Source organism: Tetrahymena thermophila (assembly GCF_000189635.1).
Source record: "Tetrahymena thermophila SB210 genomic scaffold scf_8254677, whole genome shotgun sequence".
Taxonomy (NCBI): domain Eukaryota; phylum Ciliophora; class Oligohymenophorea; order Hymenostomatida; family Tetrahymenidae; genus Tetrahymena; species Tetrahymena thermophila.
Genome location: NW_002476443.1, coordinates 23,101 through 42,422, shown reverse-complemented (window position 1 = coordinate 42,422; position 19,322 = coordinate 23,101). Strand labels below are relative to the sequence as shown.

Sequence of the window (19,322 nt, the reverse complement as noted above, 5' to 3'; positions counted from 1 at the left end):
TTTATTATTGATTTTTACTATTATCAATTAGCTTTAAATAAAAAAGATGTTAGTATATTTGTAGATCAGTGAGTAGGCACTTTGATTAATTAAAAAGATATTTTGATAAGAATATTCTTTTCAGATAATCAAAATATCTTTAAAGATCTTTAGTGTTTTTGCTTTCGCTCTATATTTAATTGCTATCACAAAAATGTACAGTAAAACCTGTCAAATTTGGAGCTAGTTAAAATAGCACAAAAGTTCTGGTCCCAAATTTAACTTTTTCATTAAAAAATCTGTAAATAAGTTGGAAATATTTGCATTTTGGAAAAAATATTCCTTTCTATAGGTTACTGCATTAACAGGCTTCACTGTAAACACATATTTTTAGATTAGTGGATAGGATCTTTGATTAGATTAAATTAACAAATAAAAAGTATATTTTGATAAAAACCATACAATTCTTACATTTAATAAAAATATTAATTAAGAGGACTTTTATATGTTTTTCCTTTCAAGCTATTTAAGTCATAAAAAGAAAAGTTATTAGTATATTTAGATGATATTACAGACGGAATAGGTGGTTTGTATAATCCAATAAATAATGAGCAATTACTAAACAATATTTTTATATAACAACAAAAAAAATAAGTAGCTAATATCTATTACATATACTAAATTTTCAAGCCTGTTATATATGTATATATTATAATTCACAAAAGCATTAAAATAATTTATAGAATTTAAAAGATTTTATTTATTGTAAATAAATATATTTATAGTTATTTTCTTTCAAAAGTCGCTAAGTAATACAAATATGTATGCATTTTTTAGTGATATTACCATTATTATTCAGTGATAATTTTTATATAATACAAATCTGTGTTAATTTTTTTTTCATAAGAAAATGGTAACTTTAGATAATTTATAAAATATATTATAAATTTTAAAAAGATACTGTTTATATTGATTGCTATCTTATCTGTTAATAACAATAATCTAAAAATAGAAAGTTGTTAGTATATTTGAAAATTAATTAAGATTTCTTCTTGATTTTAACCAATCTCTCTTGATAGGAGTTTTACTCTAATTTCTTTTATTATTAAGCTGATTCTCCTCTTTAAATAGAAGAAAAAAAGCGATTTTGGTATATATAAATTTTACATCTCTACAAAAACCTCTGTTTTTAGTAAAAAAGCAAACCCCCTCAGCCTACTTTAAGTAAGTCAGTACCCCAGTTAACAACCCCAGTCGCAAAGCGAAAGTGAATAACCAAATGTCTATGAAAGTTCAAAGATAGTTAGTCGAAATTATCTCAAGCAAAGTATCAAAAGATTGCTAAATTCAAAATGCATCAATTAAGGAATTGATCAAGTTAATGTTCAGCTAGAAAAAACACTTCAAAAATTTTGAGTACTTAAGCAGTGGCGCTTATGCTCTTGTCTTAAAGGCTTAGAACTCTTAACAAAATCGCCAAGTAGCTCTCAAATTCTTAGGGAGTTCCAACAAAGAGGACAAAGCTGGTATCGAATCTATGAAAAAGGAGTATGAAATGCTTCAAAAGTTTAGCCAATCAGAATGTTTAGTAAATGTCTATGATTGCTTCTATTTAATGGAAGAATATGATGATGAAGATGATGATGGAAACAAAATTATCGTTTAAACTGAAAACAAATCTTACTTTGTAATGGAAATGGAGCTTTGCGAGAGTAAAAAAACCATAAATTTTTCATCCATTTTTTTTTTTCATTTTTTAAGAAACGTGTAAAAATACATAAAATAAGATATATTTATACTTTTTATTAACCTGACCTAGCTTACGCATCACCATTTTAAAAATAGGTAATTTTATTTTTTTTTCTAAGTCTTTTTTTGATTTAGATAGTTAATTTAAAAAAATTAGATTTGCGCTAAGCAGATTTAATTAATTTAGAAAATATAATAGAAATTATTTAATTTAATATAAAAATGTTAATTTTAATTAATTTTTTAGGATTCCCCACTATTAAGACTTTTTCATTTATTTTAATCAAATTTTGTAAGATTTCTTAATTAAACTTTCTAGAAGATTAATTCATCAAAATTTTATAATCTATTTACCCAATATAACAATTTAATTTTTTAATAAACAATTTTCATAAATATTTTTAATTTATTTATAATATAATAAATTAAAAATGTTATTTGATTTAAAAATTAAATTAATTATTACCTAAAAAATTAATTATTTTAACTATCCTCCAAAATTTTTTTTAACTTAAATTCAAAAATAAATATTTAAAAGATATAAAGATATTAATAACTGAAAAAAATATAAATTATTTCAATAAAAATTATTATGAGTAAACTATATAAATTTCTCATGAGAGACTAAAATTAAACAACTTTAATAGTATAAGTAATCCACTTGAACAAATTTAAATTAATATTAAACTTACTTAAATGTGTTGAAATAAATAATTTCTAAAAATATTAAATATTTAGTTAAATAGATAAGATAAATTCTAAAATAAATTACTATAAAATAATCCTTTATTTTTTATAATATAGGTTTAAAAAGCAATATTATTAATAAATTATTTAACTCAAAACTTTTATTAATAAATAAATGAATAAATCCCATTTCAAAATTTTTATTTTCCTCTCTAAGTTTTTAAAAAATAAAAAATATTTGCAAATAAATTAAAAATAAATAATTTAAAAATTTTAAAACAAACATTTTTTTAATTAAAATTTAAACATAAAACTAATTTAATTTTATAATTAACAAGATAATCTCAAATAACTCTTTGATTTCCTCAGAAAATAATAAGTTCCACCTCCGAAAGAGATGAAGGAAATAATAGCCATTCAAATGATAGAAGGGTTGAATAACCTTCATGTTAAAAATATTATGCACAGGGATATTAAACCTTAAAATTTCCTTGTTTGCGCCTCTAAGGAATATGGTTTCTCAATCAAACTTTGTATATAATTATTTTTATATTATTTAATATTTAATAAATATTTTTTAAATTCAGGTGATCTTGGCTTTGCATCAGCTGTGTCTAAATCAAAAAGCTTCATGTCTAAGGTTAAAAAATTAATTATTATTTTAATTGGTTTCAATATTTTTTATAATTTTCAGAAAGGAACTGATGCATATTTTGCTCCAGAAGTGGAAGCAGGACAATCTAGAATTCAGGTTTTTAATAATAGTGTTATATTATTTTTTAAAGTTTATTTACATTAAATAGTCAGATCTCTTTTCACTAGGACTCGTTTTATTAGAGCTTGACAATCTCAAAACTCTAAATGAGAATTGGATAGATACTAAAACAAAAAATTATCTATTTAATGGAGAAGAAATACCTAAAGAAAAATATTAGATAGATTAGAATTCTAATATTTACAAAATAGCTAAAATATGCTTAAAACCTTGGTATTTAGACAGGACTACAACAGGAGAATTACTATCTTAGCTTATCGAAATGCATGGTTAACCATTGAAATTTGTATTGACTTCTATGATACTAGAGGTAATAAATATATTATTTTAAAATTAATTTACTCAAAATTTAAGCTTATTAAAAAGTTAATTTTAAATGTTTCCTAAAATAAATTAAATTTTATAGAAACTCTTAAAAATATCATTAAAAAGAATTTAAAACAAAATATTTTATATTTTCCTAACAAATCTGATAACATAAAAATAATTTTAAGAGTTTAATAAAAAAAGAATAGCTTATCTGCAACAAAATTTTTTACTTTTAAATGTAAAACAACACATCATTTTTAAGCTATCAAATAAAATTTATGAAAATGATATAATAAACTTATTATTTCTTTTTATTGATGTAAATTGTTATTTTCCTCAATAGTTAATATAAAAAGAAGTTTTATTTTATAATAAATTTTTTTATTACATTAATCTCTCAAAATAAAAAAAATTGATTTTATTTTTGGAATATTTGAATTTTATTTGTTATAAAATAAAAGGAATAAATACCTAGATAGGCACAGTAAATATTTGAAAAAATTAATCAACTGCAAAAACAAACAGTAATCATTTTTAGCTTAAATTTTTATAAAAAGTTATAAATTAAATGTAAATTAAAAAATAATTAATTTAAAGCAAAATTAATTCGACGAGTAAGCTAAGTTTATTCTAGAGAACACCAATGACAAAATTATACAAAAAGATTTTCAAGCACAATTTACAAAAGTGGAAGTATTATCTAATCTGCTGAAAAGTCTCTATGAAAATAAAAAATATACTAATAATTTTCAAATTCTAAGCTTTGGAAGCTTTGGAATGGTATTAGCTACTAAAAAAGCTAAACTTGATAAAAAAGAAATAGTGTTAAAAATACAAAAAATAGAAGATGAATAACATATCTAAAATGAAATTAGTATTATGTAGAAATTAAAAGAGCCACTAGTCGTATAGCTTTATGATAGCTATGTAATAGAGAATAAAATAGGACCTGACAGATACTCAGTCTTCGAATTAGAAAAATGCTCATGTAATTTATTAAATTCTTAATATTTATTTTAATTTAGGTTTCAATTAATTACTTATGAAGATATTTTTATCATATAAAACCCAATTTTTAATAAATAAACAAATGAATAAAAATATTTTTTTATAAAAAAGAATTTAATTTATTTTTTAAATTTAAAAAAAAATAAAAAATTTAATTTTTAAACTGTAAAAATAAATATTTTTTTTTAACAAAAATAATTATTATACTTTTATTATTTTGAAAAATTTTTAGTATAAAAATGATATATTTGATTACATTTTACTGTTTATTTTGTAAAAGGTTCATTAGATGAATATCTTGATAGATAAAACAAAGATGGATAATTTAACGATGATGATAAATACTAAATAGCGATCTAAATTATAGATTCTGTTAATTATATTCACTCATTTAATATCATTCATAGAGATATTAAACCAGAAAATTTTTTGGTTTATTTAGATGGAAAATAACCAGAAATAAAATTATGTAAACTATTTTTATGCATAAATTATTTTTCATTATCTTTTAATTTTAAGGTGATTTCGGCTTATCTGCTTAGATTCCAGATAATAAAGATTCAATTCAAGCTATAGAAGTAGAATTTTAATTTTATATATATTAAATATTAAAAATAACTTTATATACAGAGCATAGGTAATTTAGGATATTCAGCACCTGAAATACTAAATAAATAGGATAATGAACTTAAGATTTATTCAAAGAAAGTAATTTTTTTATAAAAATGTTAATTTTAAATTAATTTCTTATTTTAGTCTGATTCATATTCAGTAGGATTATTACTAGTTTTCTTAGATAATTATTAAGATCTGAAGAAAAATGCACCTTTTACTTTCTTATTAATGACAAAAAAGCAGTTAGATAAGCCTTTCGAAAAATCTAAGATTAAAATTAACAAAAATTCAGAAATTTATAAGTTTATTAACCTTCTTGTTGTTTCTGATAGTAGTTAAAGGGCATCTCTGTATGATATTGTTGAATAAAGCGATACAAAATTCTTAACTAATTCAAAAGAAATGAAATAAATTTTACAAAAAACTCTTTTGATGCAAAATGATAAAAAAATAGAGCAAAATTCCACTATAGAAATTAGTTCTTTAGAGGATTTGAGCAAAGCTTAAGATTACAATATTGTCACAATAAATTTAAGGTAATATTTTCATTTTAATTTAGGTTTTTAATATTTTATTAATGATTAATTTTACACTTTTTAAAACTATTTTATTGATAATCTTTTCTCCTTAAAAATTAGTTTATTAAAGTAAGTAAATTAATTATATTTATATTTACTAACTTAATTTTTTAAATAATGGTAAAATTCTAATATCAAAAGAGAAAAAATGTATTTTTGAAAATTTTTTAGCTCTTTTTATAGCAAAAAATTAGTTTTTCATAAAAAATTAAAAGGCCTTTCTTTTTAATAAAATCACAAGTAGATCTGATAAATTTTGACAAATTTAAATAAAAAAAGCAATAAGGCTACTTAGTCTTCAAATTTAAATACCTGGATTAGCAATATATAAAAAATGATTATTTTTTTTATATTAATAAAAAAATTAAAGATAAAATTAAAAATAAAAGAAAAAATGGAAATAAAAATATAATTCATTCTGATAATTGAGTATAATTCATAAAATTTAAGATTCATTTTTTTGTTAACCAGTGAATTGTTCATGGAATTTTAAATATCTATAAAATTGCTTATTTTCTATTTAAGATTTATTTATAAATTCATTATAAATTATTCATATATATTTAATAGAATTAAGTATTTTTTAATTTTTACTTTAATGCTACTTATAAAGTAAATGAATTATCAATTTCATGTTTTTAATTATTTTTACTCCTTCAAAAACAAATTAAAATATTAACAAAAGCAACAATTTTTTTTTTTTACTCCTCAACTAAAAAATAATCAATTTGTTAACTTAATTACTTACTTACTTACTCTTTCAAAAACAAACGAAGATACTAACAAAAGCAACAATCTTTTTTTACAATCCTTTCTCCTCCAAATTTATTTTCTTAATTCATTATTTATTCTTATATTTAAAGCTATAATATAATTCGTGCATAGGGTGCAAAAGATTTAGGCACAGGAATAGCGTAGTGCAAGAATATCACAAGTTTGACACTTAATTTATAGTAAAAACTTAATTTATCGATTGATAAAGCAAGAAATTTTGAAAAAATTGATTATTTTGTTGATTTACGCTTTTCACTTAGTGATTAGCTAATTAAGTCACTTCGTTAGTAAGCAAGTTAGAGTTAGTTATTTATTTTTTTATTAGATAGATTGCCTTTTTAATAACTTACTTACTTACTCCTCAACTATAAAATAATCAATTTGATAACTTAATTACTTACTTACTCCTTGAAAAACAAACGAAGATACTAACAAAAGCAACAATCTTTTTTTACAATCCTTTCTCCTCCAAATTTCTTAATTCATTATTTCTTCTTATATTTAAAGTGGTAATAGTATTGGTGCATAGGGTGCAAAAGATTTAGGCACAGGAATAGCGTAGTGCAAGAATATCACAAGTTTGACACTTGATTTAAGGTAAAAACTTAATTTATCGATTGATAAAGCAAGAAATTATGAAAAAATTGATTATTTTGTTGATTTACGCTTTTCACTTAGTGATTAGCTAATTAAGTCACTTCGTTAGTAAGCAAGTTAGAATTAGTTATTTATTTTTTTATTAGATAGATTGCTTTTTTAATAACTTACTTACTTAATCCTTCAAAAACAAACGAAGATACTAACAAAAGCAACAATCTTTTTTACAATCCTTTCTCCTCCAAATTTATTTTCTTAATTCATTATTTATTCTTATATTTAAAGCAATAATAGAATTGGTGCATAGGGTGCAAAAGATTTAGGCACAGAAATAGCGTAGTGCAAGAATATCACAAGTTTGACACTTAATTTAAAGTAAAAACTTAATTTATCGATTGATAAAGCAACAAATATTGAAAAAATTGGTTATTTTGTTGATTTACGCTTTTCACTTAGTGATTAGCTAATTAAGTCACTTCGTTAGTAAGCAAGTTAGAGTTAGTTATTTATTTTTTTATTAGATAGAATGCTTTTTTAATAATTTACTTACTTTCTCCTCAACTACAAAATAATCAATTTGTTAACTTAATTACTTACTTACTTACTCCTTCAAAAACAAACGAAGATACTAACAAAAGCAACAATCTTTTTTTACAATCCTTTCTCCTCCAAATTTATTTTCTTAATTCATTATTTATTCTTATATTTAAAGTGAAAATAGTATTGGTGATGAGGGTGCAAAAGATTTAGGCACAGGAATAGTGTAATGCAAGAATATCACAAGTTTGACACTTAATTTAAGGTAAAAACTTAATTTATCGATTGATAAAGCAAGAAATTTTGAAAAAATTGATTATTTTGTTGATTTACGCTTTTCACTTAGTGATTAGCTAATTAATATCACTTCATTAGTAAGCAAGTTAGAGTTAGTTATTTATTTTTTTATTAGATAGATTGCTTTTTTAATAACTTACTTACTTACTCCTCAACTAAAAAATAATCAATTTGTTAACTTAATTACTTACTTACTTACTTACTCCTTCAAAAACAAACGAAGATACTAACAAAAGCAACAATCTTTTTTTACAATCCTTTCTCCTCCAAGTTTATTTTCTTAATTCATTATTTCTTCTTATATTTAAAGCCGTAATACTATTGGTGCATAGGGTGCAAAAGATTTAGGCTCAGGAATAGCTTAGTGCAAGAATATCACAAGTTTGACACTTCATTTATAGTAAAAACTTAATTTATGGATTGATAAAGCAAGAAATATTGAAAAAATTGATTATTTTGTTGATTTACGCTTTTCACTTAGTGATTAGCTAATTAATATCACTTCGTTAGTAAGCAAGTTAGAGTTAATTATTTATTTTTTTATTAGATAGATTGCTTTTTTAATAACTTACTTACTTACTCCTCAACTAAAAAATAATCAATTTGTTAACTTAATTACTTACTTACTTACTCCTTCAAAAACAAACGAAGATACTAACAAAAGCAACATTCTTTTTTACAATCCTTTCTCCTCCAAATTTATTTTCTTAATTCATTATTTATTCTTATATTTAAAGGTAGAATAGTATTGGTGCATAGGGTGCAAAAGATTTAGGCTCAGGAATAGCGTAGTGCAAGAATATCACAAGTTTGACACTTGATTTATAGTAAAAACTTAATTTATGGATTGATAAAGCAAGAAATTTTGAAAAAATTGATTATTTTGTTGATTTGCGCTTTTCACTTAGTGATTAGCTAATTAAGTCACTTCGTTAGTAAGCAAGTTAGAGTTAGTTATTTATTTTTTTATTAGATAGATTGCTTTTTTAATAACTTACTTACTCCTCAACTACAAAATAATCAATTTGTTAACTTAATTACTTACTTACTTACTTACTTACTTACTTACTTACTTACTTACTTACTTACTTACTTACTCCTTCAAAAACAAACGAAGATACTAACAAAAGCAACAATCTTTTTTACAATCCTTTCTCCTCCAAATTTATTTTCTTAATTCATTATTTATTCTTATATTTAAAGTGAAAATAGTATTGGTGATGAGGGTGCAAAAGATTTAGGCACAGGAATAGTGTAATGCAAGAATATCACAAGTTTGACACTTAATTTAAGGTAAAAACTTAATTTATCGATTGATAAAGCAAGAAATTTTGAAAAAATTGATTATTTTGTTGATTTACGCTTTTCACTTAGTGATTAGCTAATTAATATCACTTCATTAGTAAGCAAGTTAGAGTTAGTTATTTATTTTTTTATTAGATAGATTGCTTTTTTAATAACTTACTTACTTACTCCTCAACTAAAAAATAATCAATTTGTTAACTTAATTACTTACTTACTTACTTACTTACTTACTTACTCCTTCAAAAACAAACGAAGATACTAACAAAAGCAACAATCTTTTTTTACAATCCTTTCTCCTCCAAGTTTATTTTCTTAATTCATTATTTCTTCTTATATTTAAAGCCGTAATACTATTGGTGCATAGGGTGCAAAAGATTTAGGCTCAGGAATAGCGTAGTGCAAGAATTTCACAAGTTTGACACTTCATTTATAGTAAAAACTTAATTTATGGATTGATAAAGCAAGAAATATTGAAAAAATTGATTATTTTGTTGATTTACGCTTTTCACTTAGTGATTAGCTAATTAATATCACTTCGTTAGTAAGCAAGTTAGAGTTAATTATTTATTTTTTTATTAGATAGATTGCTTTTTTAATAACTTACTTACTTACTCCTCAACTAAAAAATAATCAATTTGTTAACTTAATTACTTACTTACTTACTTACTCCTTCAAAAACAAACGAAGATACTAACAAAAGCAACAATCTTTTTTACAATCCTTTCTCCTCCAAATTTATTTTCTTAATTCATTATTTATTCTTATATTTAAAGCTGTAATACTATTGGTGCATAGGGTGCAAAAGATTTAGGCTCAGGAATAGCATAGTGCAAGAATATCACAAGTTTGACACTTCATTTATAGTAAAAACTTAATTTATGGATTGATAAAGCAAGAAATATTGAAAAAATTGATTATTTTGTTGATTTACGCTTTTCACTTAGTGATTAGCTAATTAATATCACTTCGTTAGTAAGCAAGTTAGAGTTAATTATTTATTTTTTTATTAGATAGATTGCTTTTTTAATAACTTACTTACTTACTCCTCAACTAAAAAATAATCAATTTGTTAACTTAATTACTTACTTACTTACTCCTTCAAAAACAAACGAAGATACTAACAAAAGCAACATTCTTTTTTACAATCCTTTCTCCTCCAAATTTATTTTCTTAATTCATTATTTATTCTTATATTTAAAGTTAGAATAGTATTGGTGCATAGGGTGCAAAAGATTTAGGCACAGGAATAGCTTAGTGCAAGAATATCACAAGTTTGACACTTGATTTATAGTAAAAACTTAATTTATCGATTGATAAAGCAAGAAATTTTGAAAAAATTGATTATTTTGTTGATTTACGCTTTTCACTTAGTGATTAGCTAATTAAGTCACTTCGTTAGTAAGCAAGTTAGAGTTAGTTATTTATTTTTTTATTAGATAGATTGCTTTTTTAATAACTTACTTACTTACTCCTCAACTAAAAAATAATCAATTTGTTAACTTAATTACTTACTTACTTACTTACTCTTCAAAAACAAACGAAGATATTAACAAAAGCAACAATCTTTTTTACAATCCTTTCTCCTCCAAATTTATTTTCTCAATTCATTATTTATTCTTATATTTAAAGACGTAATACTATTGGTGCATAGGGTGCAAAAGATTTAGGCACAGGAATAGCGTAGTGCAAGAATATCACAAGTTTGACACTTCATTTATAGTAAAAACTTAATTTATGGATTGATAAAGCAATAAATTTTGAAAAAATTGATTATTTTGTTAATTTACGCTTTTCACTTAGTGATTAGCTAATTAAGTCACTTCGTTAGTAAGCAAGTTAGAGTTAGTTATTTATTTTTTTATTAGATAGATTGCTTTTTTAATAATTTACTTACTTACTTACTTACTCCTCAGCTAAAAAATAATCAATTTGTTAACTTAATTACTTACTTACTTACTCCTTCAAAAACAAACGAAGATACTAACAAAAGCAACAATCTTTTTTTACAATCCTTTCTCCTCCAAATTTATTTTCTTAATTCATTATTTATTCTTATATTTAAAGGTGGAATGGTATTGGTGATGAGGGTGCAAAAGATTTAGGCACAGGAATAGCGTAGTGCAAGAATATCACAAGTTTGACACTTATTTTAAAGTAAAAACTTAATTTATCGATTGATAAAGCAAGAAATATTGAAAAAATTGATTATTTTGTTGATTTACGCTTTTCACTTAGTGATTAGCTAATTAATATCACTTCGTTAGTAAGCAAGTTAGAGTTAATTATTTATTTTTTTATTAGATAGATTGCTTTTTTAATAACTTACTTACTTACTCCTCAACTAAAAAATAATCAATTTGTTAACTTAATTACTTACTTACTTACTCCTTCAAAAACAAACGAAGATACTAACAAAAGCAACATTCTTTTTTACAATCTTTTCTCCTCCAAATTTATTTTCTTAATTCATTATTTATTCTTATATTTAAAGTTGGAATAGTATTGGTGCATAGGGTGCAAAAGATTTAGACACAAGAATAGCGTAGTGCAAGAATATCACAAGTTTGACACTTGATTTATAGTAAAAACTTATTTTATCGATTGATAAAGCCAGAAATTTTGAAAAAATTGATTATTTTGTTGATTTACGCTTTTCACTTAGTGATTAGCTAATTAAGTCACTTTGTTAGTAAGCAAGTTAGAGTTAGTTATTTATTTTTTTATTAGATAGATTGCTTTTTTAATAACTTACTTACTTACTCCTCAACTAAAAAATAATCAATTTGTTAACTTAATTACTTACTTACTTACTTACTTACTCCTTCAAAAACAAACGAAGATACTAACAAAAGCAACAATCTTTTTTTACAATCCTTTCTCCTCCAAATTTATTTTCTTAATTCATTATTTATTCTTATATTTAAAGTGGTAATAGTATTGGTGATGAGGGTGCAAAAGATTTAGGCATAGGAATAGCGTAGTGTAAGAATATCACAAGTTTGACACTTGATTTAAGGTAAAAACTTAATTTATCGATTGATAAAGCAAGAAATTTTGAAAAAATTGATTATTTTGTTGATTTACATTTTTCACTGATTAGCTTATTTATTTACAAATAAATCTAATATAATAATTTTAATATACAAAAAATGGTTTTATTAAATATATTTAAAACACATTGTTTGATAAAGATACATTTAATATATAAAAACTTATAGAGGCAATAAGATTTCTCAATCAGAAGAATAATTCAAATAAATATTAAGAGATCAATTAAAAAAATAAGAAATAAAAGTAAAATTGATAAGATTATAAAATAATTAAAATATTTATATTTATAAATAAGATTAAGATAGATTTGTGATGGACTCAAATATACTAATTAATTAAAATTAAAATATTTTATTTTTTAGTAAATTTAATTGAATGTGATTAAATAACATAATTAAGCTTCGTGAAAAACATTATAAATAATGAATATAATTAATAAATATGGATAATTCTTTATAAAATGACATAGAAATTATTTAGCAAAAATATATTCATATAAATAAATAATTATTTTTAAATTTTATACATTTTTAAATAAATTTGGATATTTTGTAATAAATGAAACCTAATTTTTATTTTAAATACATAGACAGTATATTTGATTTTTAATAACAAAATACCAGTTTGTCCTAAAAATTTTTTCAATATTTATCTTTTTTAAAAAAATGACATATTATAACTATAAATAGTATATATTATTTCAAATTTTTAATTTTGAGTGTTAAACTTTCTAAAAACACAAAAATAAGGCTGCTTTAAGCTTATTTAGCATTATTTAATATGTAATTAAGATATATTATATTTGGCCTTTTATAAATTAAATAGGCATTTCACTCTAGCTATTTATTTATTTATTTATTTATTTATTTATTTATTTATTTATTTATTTATTTATTTATTTATTTATTTATTATATTGCTTATTTATTTATATACATACTTGTTTACATACTTACACTTAATTAAAAAAAATTAATTTGTTTACTTACTCCTTCAATAACAAGCTAAGATTCTAACAAAAATAAATAGTACTCTTTTAATAAAAATCTCTCCTCCAAATTTAATTTTTTAATTTATTATTTATTTATTCTTATATTGATTTAGGTACGGAATATCATAGTGAAAGAATATCACAAGTTTGGCACTTTATTTTAAGTAAAAACTTAATTTATTGATTAATAAAGTAATAAATATAGAAAAAATTGATTATTTTGCTATTAAACTAAAAAATAATCAATTTGTTTCTTTACTCTTTCAAAAACAGACTAAAATACTAACAAAGGCAGTAAACTTTTTATAAAATCCTTTTTCTTACAAATTTATTTTCGTACTTCACTATTTATTATTATGTTCAAAGCTTAAATAGTATTTGTGTTGAAAATGCAAAAGTTTAAGATACAGGAATAGCATAGTGCAAGAATATCACAATTTTAACACTTGATTTAGTGTATAAATTTTATTTAATGATTGCTAAAGCAAGAAATATAGAAAAATTGATTATTTTGTTGATTTACTCTTTTAGTTTAGTGATTAGCTAATTAAGTCACTTCGTTAGTTAGTTATTTATTTATTTTGAATACTTAATGTAATCCTTTTTCTCCAAAATTTATTTACTTAATAGATTATTTATTCTAATATTTAAAGTGGAAATAATATTAGTGATGAATGAAATTTATTTACACATGTAGCATACACTCAGAATTGCATATTAAAATATTATTTTATAACTATTATTATATATTAAATTTTTATAAAGAAGGGAGCAAAGGAATTAGGCACAGGAATAGTATAGTGCAACAATATCACAATTTTAACACTTATTTAAAGTTATAACCTACCTTATTGATTAATATTATATTATTAAAGCAAGAAATATACAAAAAATTGTTTATTTGCTGATTTACACTTTTCCCTAGTGATTAGCTAACTAAGTCAGTTGCTTAGTTATTTATTTATTTATTATTTATTAGATTACTAATTTAAAACATACATACTTACTACTTAACTAAAAAATAATCAATTTGTTTACTTACTACTTCAAAAAAAAACTAAAATACTAACAAAAGCAGCAATCTTTATTTAGAATCCCTTCTACTCTAAATTTACTTTCTTAATTCATAATTTATTCTTATATTTAAGGTATAATAGTATTGGTGCATATGTTGCAAAAGATTTAGGCACAGAAATAGTGTAGTTAAAGAATATCAGAAGTTTGAAACGTGATTTAAGATGAGATCTTAATTTATATATAGATTGATAAAGCAAGATATAGAAAAATTGATTATTTATTTACAGAAAAAAAATAATAATTTTAATATCCAAATAAATGAATTTAATAAAGAAATATATTTCAGAGAAATCACTAAATATATATTATTATTTTATAACTTATATAAATAATAAAATAAATATATTATAAGTATAAAACTAAGAATAGCCAACTATAAAATAATTTAAGCATAAATCTCACTGAAAAGATTTAGAAAAAAAAAAAAATTATTTGAAATATCACAAATCATGATATCATGATCTGTGATATTTTAAATGCTGGAACAGCTATATTAGGTTTATAATTAATTGAAATAAATAAAAATACTAACATCAAAAGAATGTTATATAATTTAAAAGACTTCTTATAAATTAAATATATTTTTTACTAATAATCAAAATGCTCCTTCCTTATAAATTAACACCTATCCTAAAAATAATTTAGTATATAACCTATTTATCTGACAGTTAATAAGCCACTTTAAAACAAATAATATTCTTTTTAAAGTAAAAAAATATTAAATTATTTAAAAAAATAAATAAAAGGTTTCATTAAAAATTAGTTTTAACTTAAGATCTTGAGTGTTTTTTTCTTTCACTCAATATAAAATTTTATAAAAAAAACTTACAGTAAAACCTGCCAAATTAGGAGATAGTTAAATTGGACAAAAGTTTTGATCCTAAATTTAACTTTTTCATTAAAAAATACATCACTAAGCTTTGAAATATTTGCATTCTGAAAAAAATATTTGTTTCTATTGGTGTGCTTAGATAAAATTAACTAATAAAAAATATACTTTTATAAAAACTATACAATTCATTCATTTATTTAATAACAATATTAATTAATAAGACTTTACTACTCTACTTTATGTAATAAAGAGAAAAGTTAATAGTATATTAAAATTACATTACATAATAGATTCTTTGTATAATCAAATAAATAATAAGCAATAACTAAACAAAAGTTTCATTTAGCAACAAATAAAATAAGTAATTAATATCTTTTACTAATACTTGATTTTCAAGTGTGTTTTATATTTAATATTTTATAATTTATAAAAACTTAAAAAAAATTGATAAATATTAAAATTTAAAAGATATTATTTATGATAAATAAATAAGTTTTAAGTTAATTTATTTTAAAATGCTCTAAGTAATACATATATCAATATAAATATTAATTATTAATATTATCATAATTATTATGTGATAAATTTTATATTTTCGAAATATATGCTAATATATTTTAGAATAAGAAAATGGTTATTTCAGAAAATTAATTTATAAAATATTTTATAAATTTAAAAAGATATTGTTTATATTCATTGTTATCTTATCCTTTAATAATAATAATCTAAAAATAGAAAGTTGTTAGTATATTTGAAAATTAATTAAGATATCTTCTTGATTTTTAACCAATTTCACTTAATAGATTTTTTGATGTAATTTCTTTTATTTTTAAGCTGATTCTCCTCTTTATATAGAAGAAACAAAGTGATTTTGTATACATAAATTTTACATCTCTATAAAAACATCTGTTTTTTGTAAAAAAGCAAACCCCTCAACCTACTTTAAGTAAGTCAGTACACCATTTAACAACCCAAGTCGGATAGCGAAAGCGAATATTCAAATGTCTAAGAAAGTTCAAAACGATTTAATAGAAATTATCTCAAGTAAAGTATCATAAGATTGCTAAATTCAAAGACCAGCAATAAAGGAATTAGTCAATTTGATGTTCAGTTAGAAAAAATACTTCAAAAATTATGAGTACTTAAGCAATGGCGATTGTGCTATTATCTTAAAGGCTTATAATTCTTAAAAGAGTCGCAAAGTAGCTCTCAAATTCTTAGGGAGTTCAAACCAAAAGGACAAGAATGGAATCGAATCTTTGAAAAAGGAGTATGAAATGCTTCAAATGTTTAGCCAATCAGAATTTTTAGTAAATTTCTATGATTGCTTCTACTTAATGGAAGAAAAAGAAGATGAAGATACTGATGGAAACGATATTATTGTTTAAACTGGAGTCAAATCCTTCTTTGTAATGGAAATGGAGCTTTGCGAGAGTAAAAAGAATCACATATTTTTCATCAATTTTTATTTTTTTTAAAACTTGTAAAAATACATAAAATAAGAAAGAAGTTATAAATATTTATACTTTTTATAGACCTGAAATGGATTACTCATCTCCATTTTAAAAATAGGTAATTATATTTTTTTTTCTAAGTCTTTTTTTTGATTTTGATAGCGAAATTAAAAAAATTAGTTTTGCACTAAACAGATTTAACTAATTTAGGTAATATAATAGAAATTATTTAATTTAAAAATGATCATTTTAATTAATTTTTTAGGATCACAATTAAGATTTTTTCATTTATTTTTAATAAATTTTATAAGATTTCTTAATTAAACCTTCTAGAAGAATAATTCATCAAAATTTTATAATCTATTTCCCGAATATAACAATTTAATTTAATGAAACAATTTTTATAAATATTTGTTTTTATTAATTTTTACTATTTTAAATAATCAAAAAAATATTATTTGGCTTTATAGTTTGATTTAATTATTAACTAAAAAATTATATTATTTAGCTTTGAAATAATATTTATATTAAATTAACTAAATTAATATAAAATTAAAAATGAGCTTAAGAGAGAATTTAGTAAATTAACAGCTAAGAAAATTTATTTCATTTCATTTTTAAAATTAAATTAATAAAATAATTAAATTTTATATTAAATTAAAAAACTTAAAATGAATTGAAGAAAAATAGATTTTGGTTAAGAAATAAAATATTGATTTATTTGCTAATTTGATCATATAAAAAATTAAACTTAATAATATATATATTTTATATTAAAGAATTAAAATTTTTTTTCCTTCTTTAAATATTGATTTTAATGTATTAATTTTTAGATTAAATTATATTTATTTAATTTAACCAAAACTTCTCAAATAATTAAATAAAATTAATAACATCAATAAAACTTATTTTTTTTTCAAAAACCAAAAAAAAATAATAAAAAAAATATTTTTTGTTTATTTTAACAATTATTTAAATAAATTTTAATTTTATATTTTTTTATTAATTAATTTTTTTTATAATTTTATAAGCAATTAAATTATTAATATAAAAAAATATGTTCTGGTATTGAAATATCCAACAGTAGTGTTTGTGATATTTCAATACCAGGAACAGCTATAGTTAAATTTCTATCATTTGAGGTTAAAATTAAATAATTTTAATTGTATAATTAATCTATTTGAACACAAATTAAATTAATTTTAAACTAATTAAATGTGTTGAAACAAATAATTAATTTCTATTATTTTGTTAAATAAATTTACGTTAATTCTAAAATTACTAAAAAATAATATATTACTCTTTATAAAATAGGTATAGAATGAAATACCCTTAATAAATTATTATCTTTGCTTAATACATAAAGGAAGAAATTAAATTTATAAATTTTTATTTTTTTCTCGAAGTTTTAAAAATAAAAAATATTTTATGATAATAAATACAAAAAAAATAATTTGAAGACATAAAAACAAAATTTTTCATTTGAACATACTAATCATAATTAATTAAATATATAATTAACTAGATAATCTCAAATAACTCTTTGATTTCCTCAGAAAATAATAAGTTCCGCCTCCAAAAGAGATGAAGGAAATAATAGCCATTTAAATGATAGACGGATTGAATAACCTTCATGTCAAAAATATTATGCATAGGGATATCAAACCTTCAAATTTCCTTGTTTGCACTTCTAAGGAATATGGTTTCTCAATCAAACTTTGTATATAATTATTTTTATTTTATATAATATTTAATAAATATCTTTTAAATTTAGGTGATCTAGGTTTTGCATCAGCTGTGTCTAAATCAAAAAGCTTCTTGTCTAAGGTTAAAAAATAAATTATTATTTTTATTGGTTTCAATATTTTTTATAATTTTCAGAAAGGAACTGCTGCATATTTTGCTCCAGAAGTGGAAGAAGGAAAATCTAGAATTCAGGTTTTTAATAATAGTGTTATATTATTTTTTAAAGTTTATTTACATTAAATAGTCAGACCTCTTTTCGCTAGGACTTGCTTTATTAGAGCTTGACAACCTCAAAACTCTAAATGAGAATTGGATAGACACCAAAACAAAAAATTATCTATTTAACGGAGAAGAAATACCTAAAGAAAAATATTAGATAGATAAGAATTCTAATATTTACAAAATAGCTAAAATATGCTTACAACCTTGGTATTTAGACAGGATTACAGCAGGAGAATTGCTATCCTCGCTCATCTAAATGCATGGTTAACCATGAAATTTGTATTGACTTCTATGATAATAGAGGTAATAAATATATTATTTCTTAATTTATTTAAAAATAGTCTCTAAATTTAAACTTACTTATTAAAAAAAATTCCCAAAAACAATTAAATTATTGAAACTCTTAAGAAAGCATTAAAAACAAATATTTTAATAAACAATTGGATTAAATAAAAATATTGTTAAGAACATGATATAATAAAAATAGCATATCTTTCTTATAATTTTTAAATGGAAACCACATTATTTTTAAATAATTAAATAAAATTTTAATAAATTAAATAATAAACTTAGTATTTCTTTTTATTATTAATGTAAATTATTGTTTTTCTTAGTAAATTAATATTAAAAGAAATTTTATTTTATAATTACTTTTTTTATTTCATTTTAAATAAAAAAAAATAATTTTAATTTATTTGTAATATTTGAATTCAATAAATAATTTTATAAAAGGAATAAAT

The 19,322-nt window shown here is 21.0% G+C and overlaps 2 protein-coding genes across 2 annotated transcripts; both read left to right on the top strand. All coding sequences in view use genetic code 6, as the record gives it.

Moving 5' to 3' along the window:
• Window positions 1–1,258: 1,258 nt before the first annotated feature.
• Window positions 1,259–12,574, top strand: TTHERM_01119420 (kinase domain protein; the record flags this gene model as incomplete). Its single annotated transcript, XM_001013478.2, has 27 exons — window positions 1,259–1,691; window positions 2,754–2,948; window positions 3,003–3,055; window positions 3,110–3,166; window positions 3,219–3,500; window positions 3,961–4,023; window positions 4,097–4,487; window positions 4,788–4,976; window positions 5,027–5,085; window positions 5,138–5,215; window positions 5,264–5,658; window positions 6,564–6,653; window positions 6,982–7,071; window positions 7,357–7,446; window positions 7,784–7,873; window positions 8,216–8,305; window positions 8,643–8,732; window positions 9,109–9,198; window positions 9,553–9,642; window positions 9,984–10,073; window positions 10,411–10,500; window positions 10,840–10,929; window positions 11,275–11,364; window positions 11,702–11,791; window positions 12,137–12,226; window positions 12,429–12,504; window positions 12,557–12,574. 27 exons carry the CDS (start codon window positions 1,259–1,261, stop codon window positions 12,572–12,574), a joined length of 3,549 nt encoding a protein of 1,182 aa, XP_001013478.2.
• Window positions 12,575–16,161: 3,587 nt separating this feature from the next.
• On the top strand, window positions 16,162–18,856 carry TTHERM_01119410 (kinase domain protein; the record flags this gene model as incomplete). Its single annotated transcript, XM_001013477.2, has 5 exons — window positions 16,162–16,594; window positions 18,140–18,334; window positions 18,389–18,441; window positions 18,496–18,552; window positions 18,605–18,856. 5 exons carry the CDS (start codon window positions 16,162–16,164, stop codon window positions 18,854–18,856), a joined length of 990 nt encoding a protein of 329 aa, XP_001013477.2.
• Between the last annotated feature and the right edge of the window lie 466 nt (window positions 18,857–19,322).